The sequence below is a fragment of the Corylus avellana genome, chromosome ca5 (assembly GCF_901000735.1).
Source record: "Corylus avellana chromosome ca5, CavTom2PMs-1.0".
NCBI classification, from domain to species: domain Eukaryota; kingdom Viridiplantae; phylum Streptophyta; class Magnoliopsida; order Fagales; family Betulaceae; genus Corylus; species Corylus avellana.
The window spans coordinates 2,808,714-2,834,518 of NC_081545.1; the positions used below are offsets into that span (position 1 = coordinate 2,808,714).

Sequence of the window (25,805 nt, forward strand, 5' to 3'; positions counted from 1 at the left end):
AAAAAAAAAACATTTTTTTAATTAAAAAAAATTTTTAAAAAAATTAATATATGTGCCACGTGTCGACGTCTGATTGGTCCACGTGTCAGTCCGTACAGTCAACTAACGGTCAACTAACGGATGGACTAATTTGGTCACTTATCAAAACCACAGGGACCTCCTGTGATAAAAATGAAACCCTAGGGGGAAAAAAATAAAGTTGTGAAACCCCAGGGACTAATTTAGTATTTAACCCTTTTAAAATACAAGTCAAACCACACATTTTGAAGCCATTAATTCAAACCAATGTTAATGATCATCTCCATTTCATTTGAAATGGATAATATACATTTAGTGTAAAAAAATGTGTAATATTGTCTTAACATTAAAATTGAAGAATAATATTTACAATATTACCCATTCTTTTACACTAAATAGATATTTTCAATTTCATTTGAAATGAAGAGGGAGGATCCTATTTCACGCTTTTGTTATATATAGAAGTGGAATTAGGATCATTATAGTTCATTTGAACTGAATAATATCAAATTAATTATATTGAAAGGGTATTTTTGTCCCATTAAAAAGTTAAAAGACAAAAATACATCCACAATATAACTAACAGGATATTTAAATTGGAGAAAATCCTGTTCCATAGAAGTGACTCACTCTCTAATGTCATTAACAAGAAACAAGGTAGTAAACGCTCACAATTTTCTTATACGACTGACGAACCCAATATGAAATTAAAGGATTATAGTTGAAGAATCGAACCCGCTTTATTAAATTGGTCAAAATAAGATTAACCTATATGGTCTTATACCTATGTTTCGATACAATTTGAACCCGACATACAATACTAAGGCTCACAATTTTTTACACAATTTGCGAACTCAATAAAAACCCAACAGGAAATTAGCTGAATAGGGTTGAAGAATATGACCCTTTTAACTAAGTTGGTAAAGTTAGAATTAATCTATATAGTCGTATACAAGTTATATTTTGACACAACCCAAACCCGACACGCAAATATAAATTGACGCCCTTTACTATTTAACATGCCATAATTACAAGAGTTAAAAGAACCTTTATGTTGAAACCACTAAAACTTTTAGAGTAGGAAACAATCGAGCAAGGAAAGTGAAGAAATAAAACCAACTAGATACACTTAGAAGCTAGGAAGATTAAAAAGTTGATTACAACAAAAAATCGCTGCACCTAATGGGGTGCAGGCCTTCAAAGAAATTAGAAGAATATGACACCTCTCACTCCATCTCTTTATCAGGTCCAATATACATTGTGCAAGATACTGAAATCAAAATGAGTAAACATCCAACAAGTCTCCCAAAGGATGGAGCTGTTCTTGATGAACCAATGCCCCATAATTGTGACAGGGCAGCCTGAAAAAGGCAACAAAAGCATCAGCATAATTAACAAGATGAGGGATTGTTTATTTCTTTTTATGTGCAAGTATTTCATTAGAATTCTTTCAATGTTCTCTAATAATTTCCTAAAATTAAGTTATTATTGTTATCATGATTAGCAATTAGAGTATTCTCCTGCAATCACTCTCTCTCTAGATGAGAGACTCTCACTCTAGAATTCTCATAGTTTTCTCTATTTCCTCTCTAGCGGAGGCACATGCAGGCGCATTTCCGCTAGACTTAGGTTTGGGGTCGTAGGATGCGTTTGCCATGGACAGGATGGAGCGAAGATTTGTTGTGGAAGCTAAATCGTTCTCCTTTTTGGCGAAAGCTGGCAAGCCAGAGTTGCGCTTGGAAGAAAAGAGAAAAGGGTTCTTTGGCTCTTTTTCTCTGAGCCTCCAATGTTCCGATTGGCTGGCGGATATGGTGGAGGAGGCGCTGAAATCTCAAGGGTCGGAGTTCTTCGCCAAATCGTTTCAGGAGGGCGAGATGATTTTGAAGATCCATAAGGGCTGCAATAAGGCTGGTCGCTTCTTAGTGGCCGAGGTCTCTGCTGATGATGTTCGGAAAGGGGTGATTTGGTTCCCTGAGGGCCATGAAGGTTGGGGTTGGCGCCGCTTTGAGGATGAACTACGGAAATTTTTGGTGTCTCTCGCAGCGAAGACGAAGGGTTTAGGGGGTATCCCGAATGCTATTTCGAATCGGTCCTATGCGGCGGTGCTGCCCGAGGATTCTGGTGATGTGAAGCCGGTTGGCGTTCATATTCCGCTGGTGGGCTGTCTTGAGTTGGTTAAGGGTGGTGGCGGAGATCCAGCGACAAAGTTGATTAGGGTTGTGCGCTTGTTGAAGGCGTATCTGAATAATCTTAGGGCTGATGTGATTCAGGTTTTCTCTATCGGGATGGGCTTTAAGCCCATTTCTTGGTTTGAGGGCTCTTGGGTTCCTGGTCGTTGGAAGAAGCTTCTTGCGAAGCCTGGGCCTGTTCTAGACCAGGCTTGTCTTAGGATGGGTCTGCCTAAACTTCTTGTTGGGTTTAGGCTGAGAGCTGGACGCAAGTCTGCTTGTGGGCCTTGTGCGGCTGCCCTATCGGAGCAGTCGTTGCCGTTGCTCGTTTTTGCCTCGCCGGTGTTCAATCCGGGGTCTCTTCCGGTGACTTCTTTGGTCTCCAACGCAGTGGTTCCCGCGGGTGCGGCTGCTCATGTGATGTCGAGTTTGGGTTCTACATCGGAGGGTATTGGATTTGCTTCGTCGATGGTTTCTGGGTCCACATCGCCATTGTCCTCTCTGGTGATTCCTTTATCTGTTGAGGCTCCTGGGCTGTCGGTGCAAGACATATCTCTGGGCAGCGATGATTATCTGTCTCACAAGGAGTTGGGGGCCACGACAGCTATGCGGGGGGATAGAGCCTTGAATTTTAAGCCGATGTCTCCTGTTCATGCATTGGTCCATGCCAGTGACCCTCCTTCTGACCCTTTTACCTCAGCCCTTCCCTCGTTTGTTGATTCTTCCGCAGCTATGTTAGTGGCTGAGGCTGAGGAGGTTTCTGTCCCTCTTTCCTCGCCGACGTTCACCTTTTATGCCATTGTTGATTCTTGTTTGAACAAATCACAAAAATGGCTGATTGAGTCGTTTCGGGAAGTAGTTAAGGACGATGTTACGCATATGACGATCTTGAAGGACTTGGAGGAGTCATTTCGTCAGGCAAGTAAGGAAGCTCGTGAGGTGTTGTCCCCTGAGGAGGACTGGAATTTGGCGTCTATGAAGGACGAAATTGAGAGGTTTCTAGGAGGACATTTGCTCGTGTCGGCATTGGTGCCTCTGAAGGCGAACGGGTCTAACCAGGTGCTCGTTACTGATGCTCTTGTCTCGGTCCCGCCCTTTTCTACGCTTTCATCTGGGCAGATTTTTCTGCCGGAAAATCATGATGCAAATTCTGCAGGGGCGCTAGCTTTGGGAGAGAGGTTACGCATGTCTCTGGGCAGTGGGGTTCCTATATATAAGCAAACAGTGAGATACTACCGGAGAGCTAAGAAAGAAAGAGGAATTCGGGTGAATGATTCTCTTCTTCTTGAGGCGGTGGAATCCTTTAGTGCTCCGCAGATACATTACCAACCAGTGGCGGGGTTTGCTGCTCAGACTTCATCGGAGGTTGCACACGGTCAGGTGTCTAATTTGTCACCTACACCTTTAATTAGTGTAGGGGATTTTGTAGCTCAAAGAAAGCCTGATTCTAAGAACTCTAATCCGATGAGGGGCTTTCTACGGCAAGGGTTTCTTAACCCAAGTCCGAAAGAAAAAAAGGAGTCTCAGTCTTCATCGCATGTGGCTGTTAAGGATGATGAAGTAGTGGGATGCAATTCTTCAGTTTTGGATAAAGCTTTCAAGTTTGGGCGGGATCGAGAAGACAACGATTGGGATGGGGAGCTGTCCCCCGATCCCCTTGATTGGGTGTTGGATTGCAACAAAGAGGAGGTTCCATATTCGGCGGATTTTCTTCGGGTTATGGACGTCGCCCAGCCTAGGGCTAAAGGAAAAAGGACTAGGAATAATGGCATAAGGGAGCTATTAAATTTAGAAAGCTCCGATAACTATGGCAATGCTAGTGCGTCCTCCAGGAGAAGGAAGAGCAAGATTTATGTGTCATAGTCTTTTGTGAAGGGATGAGGGTGTTTGGTTAGTGGGCTTTGCGTTGGTGTGTTTGTTTGAGGGTTTTTGGGTGGTTTTTTGGTTTTTCTGGGTGGGTGTTCTGGGGTTTTTCTTTGGTTTCGCTTTGGCCCCCTTTGTACTCCATGTGTAATTAGGGGTGCCTCTCGCTTTTCTCATTCTTTAATAAAACTTCTTATTACTTATAAAAAAAAAAAAAAAATTCCTAAATGACCGTCCCAATTCCAAAACACAAGATAAGGGAAGAAAATAAACCCATAAAGCAATCATCACCATATGTAACTACATCCTTCTTACTGAATGTATTGACCTAAAAATGTGGGGAGGGGAGGGGGTAAGGGGCAAGAAGGGTACCGCCATGTACTGGACATTTGCAACTTTGCTGGTTTTCTCAAGCTGAAGACCGCGTGCTAAAAATACCTGCAATTGAGCACACAAGTTCAGAAGCCCATACAAGTTCAGCAGCCTATACTGCAGGAACATGGTCAGCAAAACAAAAAGATATCATGCTTTATTGATATAATCACTTCATCATAAAGTTCAGGACAGCACCTCAGCCAAAAAGGCCAGAACACCAAGTACGAGCATAAGTAAAAATGTATACAAATCTGGCAGCACAAAATCCTGCATCGTGCGAGAAAAAAAAATTGTTGAGAAACACACAGAAAGACACATAATGCCTAATACGGAAGATATATACAGCACGGATGCAATTAAATGCTTATACAACAAAACCACGGCATGCAAGGTCAACCAGGGTGTAAGGGGTATAAATTAGGGTCAGCGATCAGTCCTCAGGTTATTAGTAATACAGATAATCTGGGGCTTGTATGGAACCTTTAAACAATAAAATGATTTTTTAAACAGTATTTTTTACTATGTAATGAACTTACCTCAAATGCAAATGTACATATTCCAGCAGCAGGGCCAGCCAGTATGCCAAACGAAAAAACTGTAACCCTGAAAAAGCGCAAACAACTTACTAAGGCAATCACTTTTACATAATAATAATCTTTTAATTTTTAAATCTTAGTGTGACAGCACCAGTATATCTTTTTTATTTTCTAGTTATGCATTTCATGTAGTACTCAGATTTACTATAGAATCTAGCAGCAACCACTTTAGCTTCCATAAGACATGGATACCATGCAAAAAGGAAAGCCATGTCAAATGTGAGCACAACAGCATAGCATGACTTTCTTTGAGCTTCAGTAGTTTGATGGCAAAGAAATGAAGAAGATTATATGCTATAGTGGTGAGTAAAGATAGAAAAGTCATATTACTTACACTGGTTGATCAGATGCCTTTGCTCCCGCCCTTATGAGGCAATAGCTGACTCCACCCGTTATTGATGAAAATAAACCAACTAAGACCAAATATAAATGGTGGCTCCCTCTAAGATATATATTGCTTGTTTCCCCAGCTTTAACTAAGGCTCCTGCAGAAGTCCACATTCAATAATGCACTAGTCTAGGCAGAGTTGTAGGGAATACACTCACTATTTCATTATAAGCACAAAGCAATATGTCCTAGAAAGATTTTTAACCTGTCACACATAAAGCCAGAAATAAAGACCACAGGGGAAGATAATAAAGCAAAAGCAAAGGACATAATGTGTTCTTTAGTCTCTATTGCTTACCCATTCATCCTACAAGCATTAACTTGCTTACTTTGCAGGAATCCAGCAGGTAATTCAAGGTTCTAGTTTCACAGAATTTGCTATAAAACAGCTTACAACCAATGCAATGGATGAGGGACATCATTGTCAAAGATGTGGTATGAGAACAAACCCCCCACGCCTTCTTTTTGTTCTAGTTTCACAGAGTTTGACAGCTTACACCAAATGCAATGGATGAGGGAAGTAATTGTCAAAGATGTGGTATGAGAGCAAATCCCCCGCCCCTTCTTTTTCTTTATAAATTATATATACAATAAACAGTAGAAATGAAAATATGGAACAAGAAACTCTTTCATTTTATTACATAAAAACTTAAAATTGAGAAAAGGAAAACAATAGGATTTAGGTTATTTGAAGAAAAATTAGACTACTAGCAAAAGAGAATACAACATAAAAGAACAACTAAAAGGATATGGAAACAATGAGGAATACAAAGGGCTGACTTTTTGAGTTCTTCAATGATGAGATAGGGAAACTCAAAATATTACAGAGTCTCTAAATGCCACATGTCAGAAAACAAGACTCATGCTTCCTTTTCTATGTATAGTTTAACTACAATATTCCATTAGTACAATAATGAAAATGTCTTTTGCTTATAAGAGAAAAGTTTTTTGAACTTTTTTGAGATGAGACAAGAGAACATGAACATCAAAGCAAGGTACTCTCTCAACTCTACAATAGAAATGAGGCACAGAAGATGGAAAAATCAAATACAGTCAAAGAAGAGAGAGAGAGAGAGAGAGAGAGCTTAGGTAAACCTGGGAGATTGTTGTTCAATTTTAGCTTTCTTGCAGAGAGGATAAGATAGCATTTGCATAGCAACAGCACAAAGAAGCATATAACATGGAATAGCAACAAAGGCAGAAAAATAAGATAGCGAAAGAGCAGACATTTGGCATTGCATATAGAACACTACTTTAACTCGCTTCTGTACCTTTTGTGGTAAGTAGTTGTCTGAAAATGAACAGCACGCCAAAGAAACTGCAAGCAAGACCTGGAAAATGCTATGATAGTTAACATAGCAAGCATTCAGTGCCCTAACAGAAGGGTTCCAAGTTTTGTACCAATATTGAAAGATTGAAATCAACTTAAAATTAAAGACAAGTAGTGTTATCCTATATGATACAAAGCATTTGCAGCTGGATGGCTTCACCACCACTTCTGCAGCTTCTTGCCTAACTCTTCATTATGGTCGTTCCCCAAATTATCTGGGGCCACTAAACATGATGATCCATGTCCTATCTATTTCACCAGATACCTAAAGTGCTTATTGTTTCATAGCATAAACATGAACGAAGTATGTACAATTATGGGGCATATTAGCTATCTAATAGTATTACATTGAGGGGGGGATTAAGAGACAAGAATGATAAAATCTTACATACTAGTATACTACCATACCTCCAATGTCAGCAATTTTCAACTTCTCATGCAAAATTATTCTGGCTGCAATTGATGCCATAATCGGTGTTGTGAAGCTTAATACAATAGCCTGAGACAAAGGTAACCTTTGAATGCTGAATTGAAAAGAAAAGCAATATCAGGTCATTACAGTGGTTACCAATGAATCAATTCTTAAGGATAACCAATCAATACATTGATAAAGCTTTCCAAGCATAGTATATCAGGTTAAAGAAAGGTCAAAGGATAAGTGAACATAAAGCATAAGCCAAAGAGTTAGAATACAGCAGCAAAGTAAAAGTGTGTACTGATAGCAGGTCATTTCCTGTATGAACGCCATTACCAAAAGTTGTGTAACTCTCTTTTTGGGTAAGTGAAAATTATGTAACGCAAGCTGATAGATTTATCAATATTAGATCTCAAAGAAATTCATGTTGAAAGTGCTATGTTCTAAGGTACTGTACTTTTTCTTTACTTTTTTGGAACATTATTATGTTTCAATAAGTTCGTACAAAGTTATACCACTACATTAGGCAGATAAATGCACTCATCCTCCTCGATCAACGCTTGTGTTTGAATTCCACTACAATCATATTAAGGTGGGGTGGTACCTAACTCTATAGGGCCAGCAGGTATACCATTCTCAGGGTTGCCTTGGTGTGGCCGTGAGTAGTGGGTGCCATCATCCCCTCCTACCCTTCTGCCACAGCAGAAAAAAATTATTAAAAAAAATCATGCAAAGTTACAAATTAAATATATATTGGTAACTTACAGCTAATTGATCCACATGCAGAATATAGCACTAGTAACTACTGCCGTCTGAAGGCTGAAAACACATGATGCAATTACCATCTGATCCTGGAATTTGATCTAATATCCTGATGTAGGAAAGTGAACTTGTTGAAGAACGTATCTAATCATATGGTCCTAGCTAAACATAAATATTCCCACTAGAAAAATGAGGGAATATTCCAGATGTGTTACACGCACCAGTAATAAAAAGCATACAATCAATACATACAGAAAGGATAGCTTTTGGATTCTCCTTACCAATAAACATAACTCATCAACGAAAGATATCCCATTATGGCTCTTGAAATTAACAGTTTTCTAACATGTGTCTGTCCAAGTATTGAATGCCCGCTCTTTCTCAGCCAAAAATATGACAATATCATGATAAGTATACATCTAGTAAAAGCCGTCTCAAATAAAGGAATTGATTGAGCTGCCATTATAAAAGGGGATAAAATTAATCACCGGATATACCAACATAATTCGCTAATAATAGTTCTAATTGAAAAAAAAAGAGAAGTAAATACACACTTAATATATGGAAAATTACATAATGATGAACAACGTCCACCTTATGCCTCAAGACTTACGAATGGTCACAAATGAGGACAGAACTTACTGACCAGAGAAAACATCGGAAAGAACTTCCATGACAAAATACATGATAGATGATATCCCCATACACAAGAGACCAGAGTATCTGGACCCACTCCACACCCAAAAAATAAATTGAGTCACCGGAGATGACTCTGCTTCATGTAATCTTATCACTTGCTCCTGCAAAATGTTAAAATTGCAACTACATTAATTTCCCAATTTCTTCCCCAGTTTTCTGTATCAATCTTGAAAAGAGACCACTATACAAAATAATTAAAACCAACAAAATCAACTAAAACCCTTCTACAGTTTATCTTCTCAAACTTGTACTTGCAAGTAATGATTAAGCACATGACTAACACTGGTGCTAAACTTTTAATAGTTCACTTCAGCAGGCCCAATAATGATTTCATACCTCAGAAACATATTGATTCGAAAGTCATTGAAGAATCACAAAGTTCTCGGCTATGAATCAAGCCAAAGTAGAAAAAACAAACACAAATGTCAACTGAAGTTGAGAGAACCTGACCCTTTTTTGTTATTCTTTTCCTAACCAAGCACCATACGCATAATTCAATATTGCAGAAATGCATTTGGATCACCTTTCTTCTGCTGCTAGGTGCTCAAATTTTCAATTTCTAGTAATTATACATTCCATTCTCAACTCTTTTGGTTGATAATTTAGTTCAATCCTATTCAATCACTAGGCTGAGTGAAGCATAGCATTGTAAACTAAAACAGCCTCTACAATTTCGATTTCTTTAATTTCTTAAAAAATAAAAAAACAAAAAAACAAAAAAAAAAAAACCCACCCAGCGATCAAATTCGAACGAAGTTCCATCAAAAGTAAACGAATTCCACAACCAATTTTCAAAATTAAAATTTTGTAAACAGTGAATTAAATTAGGGTCTTGATTTCTTTTACCCTAGGTTTTCTTCGGGGATAAGAGACGGTGAAGATGTTGATCTTGGGCTTCTCGCCCTGATTCAAGAGAGGGGTTATCTCATCAGAGACCACCACGGCCGCCGCAACATCGTCCTCCAATGCTGATGCGTCGTGCACGATCAGCTCCACAGCGTGATCTCCGACTTCCGTGGACGCCATTCCTCGCTCTGTATCAAGGCATCCAAACACCCTAGCTTTCTTGTACAGTCCAAGAAGACGTAAAGGAAAGAGAGCAACGGTGGTCGCTGAACAGTGACGCGTCAACCGTCAAGTGGGTGGGTCCACTTGGCGATGTTTGAAGTTTTGTAGGGGTTGGCGGGGTCTATTTCGTTTGAGTTGGTCAAATTGTAGCATTTTTTTATAGGCATATTACACAATTATTTTTTAGTATGAAATTATCACGCGATTTGACAATTTTTTTTGAACTTTAAAATATTTCAATTACAGTCAATTTGAACCTACCGTTAGATTTTAAATGTTTATACCTTTGACTTTTTTTATAAAATTTTAAATTTACCCTTAACTTTAAATTAAAAATTATAAAAAATAAAAAATCACAAGGTGACCCACAGTTGGGCCACCTTGTGACCCTTTTTTTTTTTTTTAAATGTTTTTCAATTTTTTTTTAATAAAAAGAAAATTGAAAGGTAATTTTGTCTTTTTAAAGGTTTTAACGAAAAAAATTGACAAAATGGGTAAATTGACTGCAATTAAAGGTTTAAAGATTCAAGTTGAGAGGTTTTGAAATTTTAAGAAACTTGTCAAATTGCGTGGTAATTCAAGGGTTTAAAGTGAAGTTACCCCTATTTTTTATTTTTTATTTATAAATTTAATAGATTAATTATTAAATTTATAAATTCCTTCATTCACTATATGAAAATAATTGAATTAATAAATTTTATCACTTTTCTTATAAGATTCATGTTTAAATAGTTGTTTTGGATAGTTTGAAACATGTTCAGACAAATTGATTTCTTTGAACCTTTCTCAATTTATAAATAAATTGAGAGATCAATAGTCTCAAACCTTTGAGGCCTAGGATTCTAAATAATTCTAAATACTCATCTCGGAACTGATCCAATGGCATATGGGAGTGAGATAAGAGATGAACATGTAGCATTACTCCAATATATCCTACCACGGAGGCCTAAGGTTCCTGGAATTGTTGATTTTCCCAGTAAATGGGAGCTGTTTGATTCTCACACAACATAATTTCCTTGTGGTTTCCTTCTCTTTGAATATTATTTTGATCTTATCAATGTTTACCATTTTAATCTGCAGGCCTTCTTCTTCCTTCGCTTAGCCATGGCCTCAGACTTTGAGAAAGGTGAAAAAAAGAGGAGCAAGCTAGAAGAACCACCAGAAAGCAGAATGGAAAGGCTCCCACGGGAGCTTATCTTTGATATGCTTTCAAGGCTTCATATATCATCTTTTCTTCAGTTCAAGTCTGCATGCAGAGCTTGGCGCATGTTGGTACACGCATGGCTGTGAACAATCCATTCCCATCAGAAACCAGCTTTCCTTTGTGGAACTCCTGCTTGTAACGACAAGAAGGAAAAGGTGAAAAAGTTTCATGGGCCTTTCTGGGCTGCCATGCCCGAGTTTGATGTGGTAGGCTCATGTAAAGGTTTTATGCTTATCAGATTCATTATATAAGGAGGCTCTGTACATATATAATCATTTTACCAGGAACCACCAAGAGCTGCCTAAGCCCATGCAGTATTGGAATCAAGAGGTGCTTTCAGACTCGGTTTCATCCCGGAACCAAGGAATACAAAGTATGGTTAAGTTAGATTATCAGAAGAACGTAGACAGATACCGACATCCCTTCAGAGCCACTGATAGGGATTCGGAGCATGAAATTTTAACTCTGGGAAGCTCAACCTGGAGAACTATGGTACCTTACTTCCTTTCTAACTGGCAATCACCAGTCTTGGTTCAGGGAAGACTTCATTGGCTACACACATACTGCTCGGGCAAGATCCTTTGTATGACTTGGCCGACGAGCAATTCCAGGACCTCCCAGCTCCTGATTGTTTTATTTTAGACAAGTCGCTATATCATCTGGCAGTTCTAGGAGGTTGTCTTTCTGCTGCAGTTTGTTGCAACTATGGGGAATTGGAGATATGGGTCATGAGAGAGAATGATGTGAAAGAGTCTTGAATCAAGAAATGCAACATAGGAACCTACATGCTTAAGGGACCTCAGGAGGATGTGAACTAATTCCTCAGTCTTTCAAAAACCATTTTGAAAGGCAGACATGTTCAAGTTTTACGCCTTCCGAAGAAAGATGGGATCTTGTTGGAGTACTATAGCAGAGCTCTGGTCTCCTACGACCCAGAAAATGGAAATTTTAAAAACCTCAAGTTCCGGGAAATACCAAAGTGGTTTCAAGCATTTGTTCATGTGGGTAGTCTCAACTGGATTGACAGCTTCATTGAAGCATGAAGGCTGAAGCACCACCAAAATGGTAAAGCACCTCATGTACAACATTGGAAGGTTGTGAGAACAAGAATGAAGCAAGGATGTAAAATTTTATGTTCTATTCACGAGATATTCAAACATGTAAATGATAGAGCAAATAAGATTTTTCTTACATGCAGTTAAGCATGAGGGTTTATCTTTTGTAGTTCACTTTGATCAGAATTGTTGTCACTTGCCTCCAGCCTGGGAATTAGAATTCAGTGACCTTTCAATTTCCTCAAGAGAGCGCCCTTTAGTTTCAACAATGAAGTAATTGGCAAATATCGCTGCTAACAAGGAAACTCCACCAAAGGTAGCATAAACTGGAGCAACTCCAAATTTTTCCAGCAAGTCAAGGAAAAAAAGTCCTACCAAGAAATTGCAAACCTGAACATGATAAAATCAGTCTGAATTCAGTGGCAGCAGCATGAAGCAGATAAAGCAAGATAAAACATGTCAACACTTTAAAACAAAAGTGGCATGAATAAAAAATGACCACAGAAAGTGTGTTGGATGGCCATGAATACATACCCAATGAGCTGTAAAACTGAATCCCATTATCTTCCCACGCGTCCTAGTGCTGCTAAGCTCTGGTATAATGAGACCAGTAACTGGGCCGGCTCCAATTGCGAAGGTAAATATGTACCTAAAAGAATGTATGAAGGCAAATAGCATCAATGTGGATCTATTCAGCACACCCTATTTTTCAGATAAGAAAGAAAACATTCAGTAGCCATTTCGATGCTATCATAATGATTTCTCCACTTTGTATAAGTACATGAAGGTATAAGGCATCCTTAAGAACCAAAGCATTATCCTTCATTTTCCAAGAAGGATACCATGATTCATTTGTGGCCATGCTCATTGAAACCCACCTTTTTTTGTTCTTCCAAGCAAGCTAAAAATGCTTGGTGAAAGGAAGAAGAGCAGAAGTAATTAGTGAAGGAGCATCACTAGGAATGCCTCCATTAGAAGCACAAGTTTCCTATAACCTTAAAGGTGGCAAAGTGAGAAAATACTTACAGTACAGTTCCTAGTATTGATAAGTTGTGACTGAACTGTTCATCCAAAGGAAAACTGTTTGCGTACACTACAAGAAACATTGAAACTGCCTGCACGGAGAAAGTGAATTAACCAGGTATCATAATCCATATGGAAAAAAACAAATGAGGAAAATAGATAAGTTTAATAAAACTAAGGATACTACTAATATGAATACTTTTTTCTGCATATAATGTCCAGACCTCAAGAAAACAAAGAATCTTTCTCATCTCTCAAAGATGTAAAATAAACCCCCTCCACCCATGTGTGTGTATCCAAAATGATATTGCCTTTCATTCCCCCCATCATTAGCTTACTTTCTTCTATAAGCATTTCATACAAACTAACCATTCCTAAGTAGCTTCCAATCAAGAGCTTCTGTCTTCCTTGGTTATCAATCAAGTATAAAGCACAAAGTGCACCTGGAAATGATCAGCAGTTGACAAAGAATGAGAAGCTGTTATACTTAGAAACTTTTCTGACACAAAATACAGATTAGATCTCAAACCTGCAAGGTTGGTAAGTCCAATGATCAAGCTTGCTAAAGAACCATTTGTAACTCCAACATCTTGAAAGGTCAATGATGAGAAATAAAGAACTCCATTTATGCCTGCAAACTGTTGAAGTACAAATAGGGCACCTCCAATAAATGCAACTGCAACCAGACAAGAAGATTCATGTCTGTAAATGAGGATTCATTTGGCATGTAAAACTTGTAAAGCTTCGAACAAGTACCACTTCAAAATAAGAAGAAACATCTCTTTGAGCATTCTTATCCGGCTCCTTATTGCGGAAAAATCCCTACCTTGGGGAGCCAAAATGGTAAAATGCATGTTTTTTACTTTCCATCCGACTCCTTATCACAAGGAAAATTTGGGGTGCATAATCAGAGGTCCCCACCAGTAGGGAGAACTGTTCACTCCCCCATTGAATAAACACACGTAAAAAATTCAAACTTTCTGTCTCCTCCCTTTTTTTTTTACATTTCTCCTTTCCTGTTCTCTCTCTTTCTTCCTCTCTCTTGCATGCTCTCCCCAAACCCACAAAATTACCACTGTTCACTCCTCTCTCTCTTTTCATTTTCATTATGTTGCCTAGAGATATGCATGTAACTTTTGAATTGATAATGGTGAGGAGTACAAATTTTGAAAAATATGACCATTGGGAAAAGACCAATTTTCAAAAATAAACCGTTAGGAAAAGAGAATTTTTCAAATATATGAATGTTGGAGAAAGAATACATAAATTCTTAAAAAATAAGATTTAAATGGAATAGTGAAAGTGTATCCTAGTTTAAGGAGCCGGATGTAGGTGCTTTGGAAAAGTGGGTAGCTAAAATAGGAAAATGTAATTATTTTAGCTAAAAGAGTAAATTTACGGAGCCAAATGAGACTGCTCTCCAAGCTAGGCTGTGTCCTAACTATTTAAACATGCTTATATTTCTCACAATTTCATCCTCAATATAAATAAATAAAAAATAGTGGCCAGTTTTTATGCTTAACATTAATGTTCCTTTATTTCCAAAAACCACCTTGATACAACCTCTAGAGTGTGGCTCTTCCAGGAGTTCAAGCCATCGGCTATTCAAATCACTTCCGTCATTCTTGCTGACTGACTGGAATTCTTGAATTGCTTTTTCAACTTCAGATGATCCCCAAAGATCATTAATAACTGCTTTAGCATCATCGAATCTCCCAGCCTTCACAAAAAACAAAAGACAGCATTGAGAAAAGCCCACTGAGAAAAAAAAAAAAACAAGATTTGGAATAATGAATGGATGAGTCCTACTTTACAAAGCCAGCGGGGGCTGTCTACCGCATACTGCATACCAAATATAAGAATAAATCCAGGAACACTTGCAATGTACAGTATCATCCTCCACCTGAAAGACATCATTTGTAAAAAGTTTATGCAACAGACTTTTTTTGATAAGTAAAAGTTTATGCAACAGACTTTTTTTGATAAGTAAAAGTTTATGCAACAGACTTATCCAAAAACTTATCAAAAACGGTTCCAGCAAGATAAAAAAACTATGCTTTAAAAACTCAAGATCTTCCAACTTCAATAGAAAATTACTACTTTCTGCTTCAAATTTAAATTCCATCGCAACCATTGTATGACAAAAGGATTGCCTGTATATGTGGGTAAGAAATAACTAGCACATAAAACACCATTCACCTACATCTACATGATAAACTGATAAACATAACATTGGCATATGGATTAACAATCATCTGTTCAAGGTCTTACAAATCCTAGCAGTTCCTGGCCTACTTTTCCAAAGCCACGATATAAACCTTTAAATTCTTGCAACTTTTAGACGAATTGATTTTCATTACTCTTATCACACAAAAAATGCCTACATATGCAGGTAAGATATAACAAATGGACAAATTTCACAGAAACAAAATGGAGAAGAACCTCACCAATGTGGATCATTGTCAGAGGGAATTCCCAAAAAAAGAGACGCAATAATCCCAAGGCATGTGCCAATTTGACATAAGGTTCCTAGTGAACCTCTATATTTTGTAGGAGCAACCTACAATAGATACAGGCAAAATAAGATGAGTAAAAAACTAAATGCGTATGATTCTAAAAATTCCTCACTCCAGATCCACTAAAGAAATACTGAGTACAGAAGTATGCTCACAATACAACACAATAATCAAAATAAAAAAACCAATCCTAAAATTAAGCATACATGTTAATCATATAAAGTCAGAACACTCTGAACAACCCTTCACAAGAGGCTATACCTAGTGATATAGTTGGCCCAAAGGCATTGTTCACACACATCAGAGAATCCCAGAACTAACTTTTTACAGCATTTTGGTGAATTCTAGTTGCTTAGTCTGATTCTTTCCATCCATGTCATTCATAAGTCAGTTTCCCATAATTTTTTATATATTTGACGAAAGGAATGCTCAATAACGAGCAAGAGTATGTAGAGGAAACATATTGAAGTTCCCTCTGATCCGCTTCTCCAGCAGCCTAATTTTAAATGGCAACACCATTATAACTAGGATGAAGATCAATAATTACAAGAAAATCAGTGTTTGAAACAAATGAACATCTAAAATGCAGCATAGTGGATTTAAAGTGGTACCTCAGATATATAAATTGGTACAAGAACTGTGTTCACGCCTATACCAAGGCCAACAAGAAACCTTCCCAAAAGCATTTCATCCAAGGAGTGGGCTTGCGCACTGTTACATATTGAATGAGTCACAAATTATACTTTTGGAACCAAATACAAGCTAAGATCAACGAGCTAAGATTGGTGCAAACAATACAAGATCAAAGGAGCAATGAGGTTCAAAGCCCAACCTCAAGAAAGAGATGACATGAACCAAATTGATTCAAGGAGTTATATATATTACCTTAATATGGCACCAAGAATCAAGGGTATTGTGTCGATTTGAAAAGTGCGACGACAACCAAGTTTATCAACCAACGAACCAGCACTTATGCTTCCAACAAAGGCACCAGCAATAAATATGCTAACCACAAGTCCCTCAAGGATTGAGTTTCCCTCAAAACCAAGTTCCCGTGCAATAGAGACAATAGGACCATTCATTACTCTGCAAAACACACAGTACACCTCCATACTGTTCATAAAAGCATCAAAACCAAATAATCATGATAGTCAGTCAGTCATTTTCAAAATGAACCATCAACTTTTGCTTTAACATCCAACTCAAACAATTGAAAACATTCAATCAAGTCACTTGAATCCATCCAGTAATCAAAACCTTAAGCAGCTATTATCCATTGGGTTCCCCGGAAGCTTAACAAAATGCACTCAACTAAGAACCAATATTGTCAAAGTTGAGTATTTCATTATCTTAGACACCGTTTCTTCAGGAAAAGAACAGCAAAAGACTGTTTTCACTTTCAAAAAATGCTAACTAAACAACATTGTGGATAATAACCCTAAAAAAAGTATACTGTTATTAGCAAATTGCCTTTCATTTGGGTTATTTTCAATAAGTTAACTTCAATTCAAAATCAACGGTATAGATGAGAAGTGTGCACAAAAGATGTGCAAATAAAACACCCAGATGAAATAAACACAAACATTTAGCTTCACTAAGGTGAGTCTTTCATTCTATCACAAAATGACCAAAATTGAAGCATCAAATTTGTAAAGTTTCATAATCTAAATATAGTAGAGAGAGAAAGAAACATAATTAACGTATTTCGGCCTACATCCACACGGTAAAGCCTTTTCTTATCTACATCTTTCCTTGATCATTTTATTTCATACAAGACTATTTATAGAGAAAGAGTCTAAACGTTACATGTCTTTTCTACTTCTTCATTAACAACCATCGTGTAACTCTTGTTACTTCAACTCTAGTAACTCTAGTATTGTGAGTTCTTTTAACACTTTTCTTAATAAGGTTTACCAAAAAAAAAAACATAGAGAGAAACAGAGACTGACCCAATGTGATACCCAAATAGAAAATTGGACATAGAAGCGAGCAAAACGTGAGGAAAAGCAGGTAGCCATCCAAAATCAAAACTTTCACCATTTTTTTCTCTTACCAATAGTTCTTCACTCTCTGCAATATCACATACTCAAAAAATTAACGAAACATAATACAATACTATTTAAATTAACCACAAAGCAAATAAATTGTAATATGGTGAGTGTAGACGACCTGGTTCCCGAGTTTCCAGCTCGGTGAGCTGCTTCTTTGCCACCCAAACTTTCGACTTACTGACCCGAAAACGAATATCAAAACGAAACGTTCCTGGTGGTTTGAGAAGAGAACTGGGAAATTTCGGGTTTCGGGGAGCGGTTGTTATCGCCGGAACCGGACCGAGAGGTTTGTGTTGTACGGTAGCCACCCACATCGGATCACAGGGAGAGACAAATTTTCGTTAATCGATTCGAGGTCTTGGTGATCATCAGCATCCAGAGGCATAAAAAAATGTGAGTGCCACGTCGGAGACACGTCATGGACCAGAAGGGCGGATCAAACATAATAAAATCTTAAAATTCCTTGTTGGAATCCACTTTGGCAAACAGTCGCTACCACACGGAAAATTGGGTTAGAGCCGTTGATGTGTTTTCAGTTCGTTTGAAGTGCTCGTTAGATGTAGTTTTGTCGTGGGCGTGGAAAATGCGCGAAAGATTGTAAGCAATGCCACGCGTACGTCACAGTTCGAATGGATAAGGGCAGCGTCCACTAACTTCACGTGACTGAAGCAATTCCAAAGGAAGGCTATATCGGACAAAAATTAACTATAAACTCATCTGTAGTTAATTCTTATAAATTAGTTTAATAAAGTAACATGTTCTTAAAACATATGAAAATCACATATTTTCTTATTAATGCTATTTAAAAAGAGAGCCCTACATAAAAAAGGATGTTTTGTAGCATCCACTCATGTGTTGACACATCACCCCGTGCATTTTAACAAAATAAGATCAAAACATCAGATAACAGCAAACACACAACCGATCCACTAGCCTCAGTGCCAGCAAACCCTCAACCAAACACTGGCGCCGGCCAGCACTTGGCGTGACCCACGACTGGGTCACATCAGAACTAGCCGTGGGTCTGCCTAGACCATCCAGCAAGAGGAAAATACTTGCAGAAGGAGAGAGAGAGAGAGAGAGACCCCAATCAGCGAATCCAGAAAAAACAAAACCCAAACTCCAAATCCCCTCTTCTTCCATTTAGTCATACTAAAGCCAAACCAAAAGAGACCCAACAAAATCAACAAAAATAATTTCTGCAATCAGCTACTTCAACAACCCCTCTTTTCTAGTTGGATCGTGGGTCGATGGGGGTGGTGCCGATCGTTGGTGGTGGCGTTGGGTGCTGTTGGGCGTTCGCCAAACCCATGCCGTGGGTCTAGCGTAGCTGCCTCAAACCTAGCCGGCATGGGTCACCCCCTCCGAGCACTTTTCTACCAAACCTAATCTTAAAATTCGATTCTAATACCTTAAAACCAATTTCTAATGTCTCAAAACTCGTTTCTAATATCTCAAAATTCATTTTTAGATTCAAAACTAAATCATAGAGGGGAAAATTAACCCTGGGAGAAGGTGAACCCGTTTCTAATGCCGCATGCCGTGACTTAGCCATGGTTCGGATTCTCTCTCACAATCTCTGCGTCTCTCTTTCTCTCTCCCATGCTTCTTTATCTCTCTCTCTCACAGCATCTCTCTTTCTCTATTAGGGGAGAGGAGTTGTCGGCCCATGGTTAAGGATAAGGAAGAAGAAGAAAGCCTTCAAAATTTAGTGTTTTAGGTTGTAGGTTAGTTTTGTGCATTTTTTATGCTTTAGGTGATGTGACTTTTTTCTATTGGTGGCCGCAAAAGACCACTTTTGTAGCCCGACCGCATAGGAGGTTTTTCCATTTAAAAAACATGTATTTTTTATACGCTAAAGGACACATATCACTTTATTATACTAGCTTGTAAAAATTGGTTACAAATCTGTCCATTTTAATCAAATGCGTATGTTACAATTCAAGTGTTTTTCACCTATACTTCTTACTTTATTAATAAAATTTCTCCCTCAACGATGTAATCCATTTGTTTCATTGAATAATAAAAATTCGTCATTTTATGTTAATTATTCGAACCTTATCTTCTGTAATTCTCCTTTTATTTTAAGAGGAGTTTAAACCTATAAATGAGATGGAGTATTACAATATTAATTAAATGATTAAAATTCTTTTCTTTTCTTTTATTTTTTTATCAATTTAAACTTTTTGGAACAATTAATAATTTGAACAAAAATGTTTGAAAAAGTAATTACAACACTTTTGTAATTACACCCAAAATTGGAAGGTTGTGAAAAGAAGAATGAAACAAGGATGTAAAATTTTATGTTCTATTCACTAGATATTCAAACATGTAAATGATAGAGCAAATAAAATTTTTCTTACATGCAGTTAAGCATGAGGGTTTATCTTTTGTAGTTCACTTTGATCAGAATTGTTGTCACTTGCCTCCAGCCTGGGAATTAGAATTCAGTGACCTTTCAATTTCCTCAAGAGAGCGCCCTTTAGTTTCAACAATGAAGTAATTGGCAAATATCGCTGCTAACAAGGAAACTCCACCAAAGGTAGCATAAACTGGAGCAACTCCAAATTTTTTCAGCAAGTCAAGGAAAAAAAGTCCTACCAAGAAATTGCAAATCTGACACATGATAAAATCAGTCAGAATTCAGTGGCAGCAGCATGAAGCAGATAAAGCAAGATAAAACATATCAACATTTTAAAAACAAAGTGGCATGAATAAAAAATCACCACAGAAAGTGTGTTGGATGGTCATGAATATATACCCAATGAGCTGAAAAACTGAATCCCATTATCTTCCCACGCATCCTAGTGCTGCTAAGCTCTGGTATAATGAGACCAGTTACTGGGCCAGCTCCAATTGCAAAGGTAAATATGTACCTACAAGAATGTATGAAGGCAAATAGCATCAATGTGGTTCTATTCAGCACACCCTATTTTTCAGATAAGAAATAAAACATTCAGTAGCCATTTCAATGCTATCATAACGATTTCTCCACTTTTGTATAAGTACATGAAGGTATAAGGCATCCTTAAGAACCAAAGCATTATCCTTCATTTTCCAAAAAGGATACCGTGATTCATTTGTGGCCATGCTCATTGAAACCCACCTTTTTTTGTTCTTCCAAGCAAGCTATAAATGCTTAGTTAAAGGAAGAAGAACAAAAGTAATTAGTTAAGGAGCATCACTAGGAATGCTCCATTCGAAGCACAAGTTTCCTGTAATCTTAAAGGTGGCAAAGTGAGAAAATACTTACAGTACAGTTCCTAGTATTGATAAGTTGTGACTGAACTGTTCATCTAAAGGAAAACTGTTTGCGTACATTACAAGAAACATTGAAAGTGCCTGCACGGAGACAGTGAATTGTAACCAGGTATCATAATCCAAATGGGAAAAAAAAAACAAACAAGGAAAATAGATAAGTTTAATAGAACTAAGGATACTACCAACATGAATAATTTTTTCAGTGTATAATTTTCAGACCCCAAGAAAAGAAAGAATTTTTCTCATCTCTCCAAGATGTAAAATAAACCCCCTCCACCCATGTGTGTGTATCCAAAATGACATTTCCTTTCATTCCCCCCATTGGCTTACATTCTTCTAAAAGCATTTCATACAACTAACCATTCCTAAGTAGCTTCCAATCAAGAGCTTCTGTCTTCCTTGGTTATCAACCAAGTATGAAGCACAAAGTACACCTGGAAATGATCACCAGTTGACAAAGAATGAGAAGCTGTTATACTTAGAAACTTTTCTAATACAGAATAGATCCCAAACCTGCAAGGTTGGTAAGTCCAATGATCAAGTTTGCTAATGAACCATTTGTAACTCCAACATCTTGAAAGGTCAATGATGAGAAATAAAGAACTCCATTTATGCCTGCAAATTGTTGAAGTACAAATAGGGCACCTCCAATAAATGCAACTGCAACCAGAAAAGAAGATTCATGTCCGTAAATGAGGATTCATTTGGCATGTAAAGTTTGTAAAGCTTCGAACCAGTACGACTTCAAAATAAGAAGAAACCTTTCTCTCAGCATTCTCATCCGGCTCGTTATTGTGGGGAGATCCCTACTTTGGGGAGCCAAAATGGTAAAATGCTTGTTTTTTACTCTCCATCCGACTCATTATAAGGAAAAATTTGGGGTGCATGAATAGTGCTCCCCACAAGTAGGGAGCACTGTTCACTCCCAAATGACAAAAAATAAAACAAAACAAAGAATAAAAATTTCGAACTTTTTCTCAACTATTTTTTAAAAAAAAACATTTCTCTTTTCCTGTTCTCTCTCTCTCTCTCTCTCTCTTTCTTTCTCTTCCATGCTCTCACCAACCCCACAAAATTACCGCACTGTTCACTCCTCTCTCTCTTCATTTTCATTATGTTGCCTAGAGATATACAAATGACTTATGAATTGATAACGTAGCAATTCTGAAAAATATTACCATTAAAAAGAGATAAATTTTCAAAAAACAGACCATTAGGAAAAGACAACTTTTCAAATATATGAATGTTTGGGAAAGAATAAATAAACTGTTGTGGTTACATAACCAAGGTTCATCAATCAAGTCAGGTTATGAGGCAAATTCCACTAAGAGTTGAGTCCAAAGGTCGCCCTCCGGTTGTTCTTAAAAAAAAATATTTAAATGAAATAGTGAAAGTGTATCCCTAGTTTAAGGAGCCAGATGTAGGTGCTTAGGAAAAGTGGGTAGCTAAAATAGGAAAATGTGATTTTTTAGCTAAAATAGAGAGTAAATTTCAGGAGCCAGATGAGAATGCTCTCCAAGCTAGGCTGTGTCCTAACTATTTAAACATGCTTATATTTCTCATTTCACCCTCTGTAAAAAAAAAAAAAAATAGTGACCAGTTTTTATGCTTAACATTAAAGTTCCTTTATTTCCAAAAACCACCTTGATACAACCTCTAGAGTGTGGCTCTTCCAGGAGTTCAAGCCATCGGCTATTCAAATCATTTCCATCATTCTTGCTGACTGACTGGAATTCTTGAACTGCTTTTTCAACTTCAGCTGCTCCCCAAAGATCATTAATAACTGCTTTAGCATCATCAAACCTCCCAGCCTTCACAAAAAACAAAAGACAGAATTGAGAAGAGAAGACCGAGAAATAAAAACAAGATTTGGAATAATGAACGGATGAACCCTACTTTACAAAGCCAGCGGGGGCTGTCTACCGCATACTGCATACCAAGTGTAAGAATAAATCCAGGAACGCATGCAATGTACAGCATCATTCTCCACCTGAAAGACATCATTTGTTAAAAGTTTACAACACACTTATCCAAAAAACAGCTCCAAGAAGATTAAAAAAAAAAAACTATGCTTTAAAAAATTCAAGATCTTCCAACTTCAATAGAAAATGGCTACTTTCTGCTTCAAATTTAAATGTCATCCCAAGTTCCCAACCATTGTATGACAAAAGGAAATGCTTGTGTATGTGGGTAAGAAATAACTAGCACATAAAACACCATTCACCTACATCTACATGATAAACTGATAAACATAACATTGGCATATGGATTAACAATCATGTGTACAAGGTCTTACAAATCCTAGCAGTTCCTGGCCTACTTATCCAAAGCCGCGATATAAACCTTTAAATTCTCGCAACTTTTAGATAAATTGATTTTCATTACCCTATCACACAAAAAATGCCTACATATGCGAGTAAGATATAACAAATGGATTACAAAACCCCCAGAAACTAAATGGAGAAGAACCCCACCAATGTGGATCATTGCCAGAGGGAACTCCCAGAAAGAGCGACACAATAATCCCAAGGCATGTACCAATTTGACATAAGGTTCCCAGTGAACCTCTATACTTTGTAGGAGCAACCTACAACAAATACAGTCAAAAGAAGATGAGTAAAAAACCTAAATGCGGATGCATCTAAAAATTCCTCACTCCAGATCCACTAAAGAAATACTGAGTACAGAAGTATGCTCACAATACAACACAATAATCAAAATAAAAAAATCCATCCTAAAATTAAGCTTACATGTAAATCTTATTAAGTCAGAACACTCTGAACAATCCTTCACAAGAGCCTATACCTTAGTGATTTAGTTGGCTCAAAGGCTTTTTAACACACATCATACAGAATCCCAGAACTCACTTTTTACAGCATTTTGGTGAATTCCAGTCCCTTAGTCTCATTCTTTCCATCCATGTCATTCATAAGTCAGTTTCCCATAATTTTTTATATATTTGACGAAAGGAATGCTCAATAACGAGCAAGAGTATGTAGAGGAAACATATTGAAGTTCTCCTATGATCCGCTTCTCCAGCAGCCTAATTTTAAATGGCAACACCATTATAACTAGGATGAAGATCAATAATTACAAGAAAATCAGTGTTTGAAACAAATGAACATCTAAAATGCAGCATAGTGGATTTAAAGTGGTACCTCAGATATATAAATTGGTACAAGAACTGTGTTCACACCTATACCAAGGCCAACAAGAAACCTTCCCAAAAGCATTTCATCCAAGGAGTGGGCTTGCGCACTGTTACATATTGAATGGGTCACGAATTATACTTTTGGAACCAAATACAAGCTAAGATCAACGAGCTAAGATTGGTGCAAACAATGCAAGATCAAAGGAGCAATGAGGTTCAAAGCCCAACCTCAAGAAAGAGATGACATGAACCAAATTGATTCAAGGAGTTATATATATTACCTTAATATGGCACCAAGAATCAAGGGTATTGTGTCGATTTGAAAAGTGCGACGACAACCAAGTTTATCAACCAACGAACCAGCACTTATGCTTCCAACAAAGGCACCAGCAATAAATATGCTAACCACAAGTCCCTCAAGGATTGAGTTTCCCTCAAAACCAAGTTCCCGTGCAATAGAGACAATAGGACCATTCATTACTCTGCAAAACACACAGTACACCTCCATACGGTTCATAAAAGCATCAAAACCAAATAATCATGATGGTCAGTCAGTCAGTCATTTTCAAAATGAACCATCAAATTCTGCTTTAACATCCAACTCAAACAATTGGAAACATTCAATCAAAGTCGCTTGAAGTCATCCATGAATCAAAACCTTGAGCAGCAATTATCCAATGGGTTCGCCAGAAGCTTAATAAAATGCACTGAACTAAGAACCAATATTGTCAAAGTTGAGTATTTCATTATCTTCGACACTGTTTTTTCAGGAAAAGAAAAACAAAAAAAAACTGCTTTCACTTTCAAAAAATGCTAACTAAACAACATTGTGGATAATAAGCCCAAAAAACGTATACTGTTATTAGCAAACCGCCTTTCATCTGGGTCATTTCCTATAAGTTAACTTTAATTCAAAATCAACGGTACAGATGAGAAGTGAACACAAAAGACGTGCAAATAAAACACCCAGATGAAATAAACACAAACATTTTGCTCCACTAAGGTGAGTCTTTCATTCTATCACAAAATAACCAAAATGGAAACATCTAAGTTCACCCAAAAAAAAAACCCAATATAGAGAGAAAGAGAGACTGACCCAATGTGATACCCAAATAGAAAATTGGACATAGAAGCGACCAAAGCGTGAGGAAAAGCAGGTAGCCATCCAAAATCAAAACTTTCACCATTCTTTTCTCTTACCAATAGTTCTTCACTCTCTGCAATATCACATACTCAAAACATTAACGCAAACTAAATACAAATGCTTACTAAATTAACCACAAAGCAAATAAATTGTACTGTGGTGAGTGTAGATGACCTGGTTCCCGAGTTTCCAACTCGTTGAGCTGCTTCTTTGCCGCCCAAACTTTCGACTTACTAACCCGAAAACGAATATCGAAACGAAATGTTCCTGGTGGTTTTGGAAGAGAACTGGGAAATTTCGGGTTTCGGCGAGCGGTTGTTATCGCCGGAACCACACCGACATTTTGGTGTTGTACGGTAGACACCCACATCGGATCACAGGGAGAGATGAATTTAGTTTTTTTGGAGGACTTAGTGAACGTCAGCATCGAGAGGCATAAAAAAATGGGATTAGGAAGGATCTACTGAGTTTGTGAAATTTTTGGCGGTCCAAAATATTATTTATTATTTTATTAGTAGTGCACGCGGTAGAATAATGATTATTGAATGTAAAATAGATGGCCTAAATCTGAAATTTAGAAACTGGAATTCTCTTAAGAATTTCAGTGGATCTAGATCATAAAATTGGAGGTATGCTACAGTACAATATAATACTAACATTTGGCTCATACTTAGTGAGGGAGAGAATATTGAAATTCAAATTTCAAATTTCAATCATC

General features: G+C 37.5%; 4 protein-coding genes and 1 pseudogene across 7 annotated transcripts in view; 1 reads left to right on the forward strand and 4 right to left on the reverse strand.

Moving 5' to 3' along the window:
- Window positions 1-400, reverse strand: part of LOC132181540 (uncharacterized) — a 9,652-nt gene extending 9,252 nt beyond the window's left edge. The window contains exon 1 of the mRNA XM_059594796.1: window positions 389-400. Within this exon, the coding sequence (XP_059450779.1) occupies window positions 389-400 (12 nt within the window). The remainder of the gene's footprint in view (window positions 1-388) is intronic.
- A 611-nt stretch (window positions 401-1,011) lies between these two features.
- Window positions 1,012-9,761, reverse strand: LOC132180268 (uncharacterized). Its single transcript, XM_059593020.1, has 10 exons — window positions 9,461-9,761; window positions 8,562-8,715; window positions 8,197-8,371; window positions 7,147-7,262; window positions 6,680-6,739; window positions 5,355-5,505; window positions 4,961-5,027; window positions 4,620-4,691; window positions 4,422-4,487; window positions 1,012-1,379 (listed from the first exon to the last, which is right to left on the reverse strand). Exons 1-10 carry the CDS (start codon window positions 9,638-9,640, stop codon window positions 1,245-1,247), a joined length of 1,176 nt encoding a protein of 391 aa, XP_059449003.1. The 5' UTR covers window positions 9,641-9,761; the 3' UTR covers window positions 1,012-1,244.
- A 1,025-nt stretch (window positions 9,762-10,786) lies between these two features.
- Window positions 10,787-11,274, forward strand: LOC132180430 (F-box protein At3g07870-like; annotated as a pseudogene).
- A 618-nt stretch (window positions 11,275-11,892) lies between these two features.
- Window positions 11,893-17,966, reverse strand: LOC132180429 (probable plastidic glucose transporter 1). Its single transcript, XM_059593245.1, has 12 exons — window positions 17,650-17,966; window positions 17,430-17,550; window positions 16,366-16,566; window positions 16,092-16,191; window positions 15,412-15,524; window positions 14,774-14,867; window positions 14,528-14,684; window positions 13,494-13,640; window positions 13,334-13,407; window positions 12,968-13,056; window positions 12,476-12,590; window positions 11,893-12,331 (listed from the first exon to the last, which is right to left on the reverse strand). The coding sequence occupies exons 1-12, from the start codon at window positions 17,843-17,845 to the stop codon at window positions 12,134-12,136; spliced, it is 1,605 nt and encodes a 534-aa protein (XP_059449228.1). The 5' UTR covers window positions 17,846-17,966; the 3' UTR covers window positions 11,893-12,133.
- Window positions 17,967-19,812: 1,846 nt separating this feature from the next.
- Window positions 19,813-25,545, reverse strand: LOC132180427 (probable plastidic glucose transporter 1). Of its 4 annotated transcripts, none has more exons than XM_059593241.1 (12): window positions 25,262-25,543; window positions 25,040-25,160; window positions 24,225-24,425; window positions 23,951-24,050; window positions 23,267-23,379; window positions 22,689-22,782; window positions 22,447-22,603; window positions 21,306-21,452; window positions 21,153-21,226; window positions 20,785-20,873; window positions 20,293-20,407; window positions 19,813-20,147 (listed from the first exon to the last, which is right to left on the reverse strand). In XM_059593241.1, exons 1-12 carry the CDS (start codon window positions 25,512-25,514, stop codon window positions 19,950-19,952), a joined length of 1,662 nt encoding a protein of 553 aa, XP_059449224.1. In that variant the 5' UTR covers window positions 25,515-25,543; the 3' UTR covers window positions 19,813-19,949. The 4 variants fall into 4 exon arrangements, with proteins under 4 accessions (XP_059449224.1, XP_059449225.1, XP_059449226.1 ...); XM_059593242.1 differs by having other exon boundaries at window positions 20,057-20,147; window positions 20,258-20,407; window positions 25,262-25,545; XM_059593244.1 differs by lacking the exon at window positions 19,813-20,147 and adding an exon at window positions 20,602-20,669 and having other exon boundaries at window positions 20,318-20,407; window positions 25,262-25,545.
- Window positions 25,546-25,805: the final 260 nt, after the last annotated feature.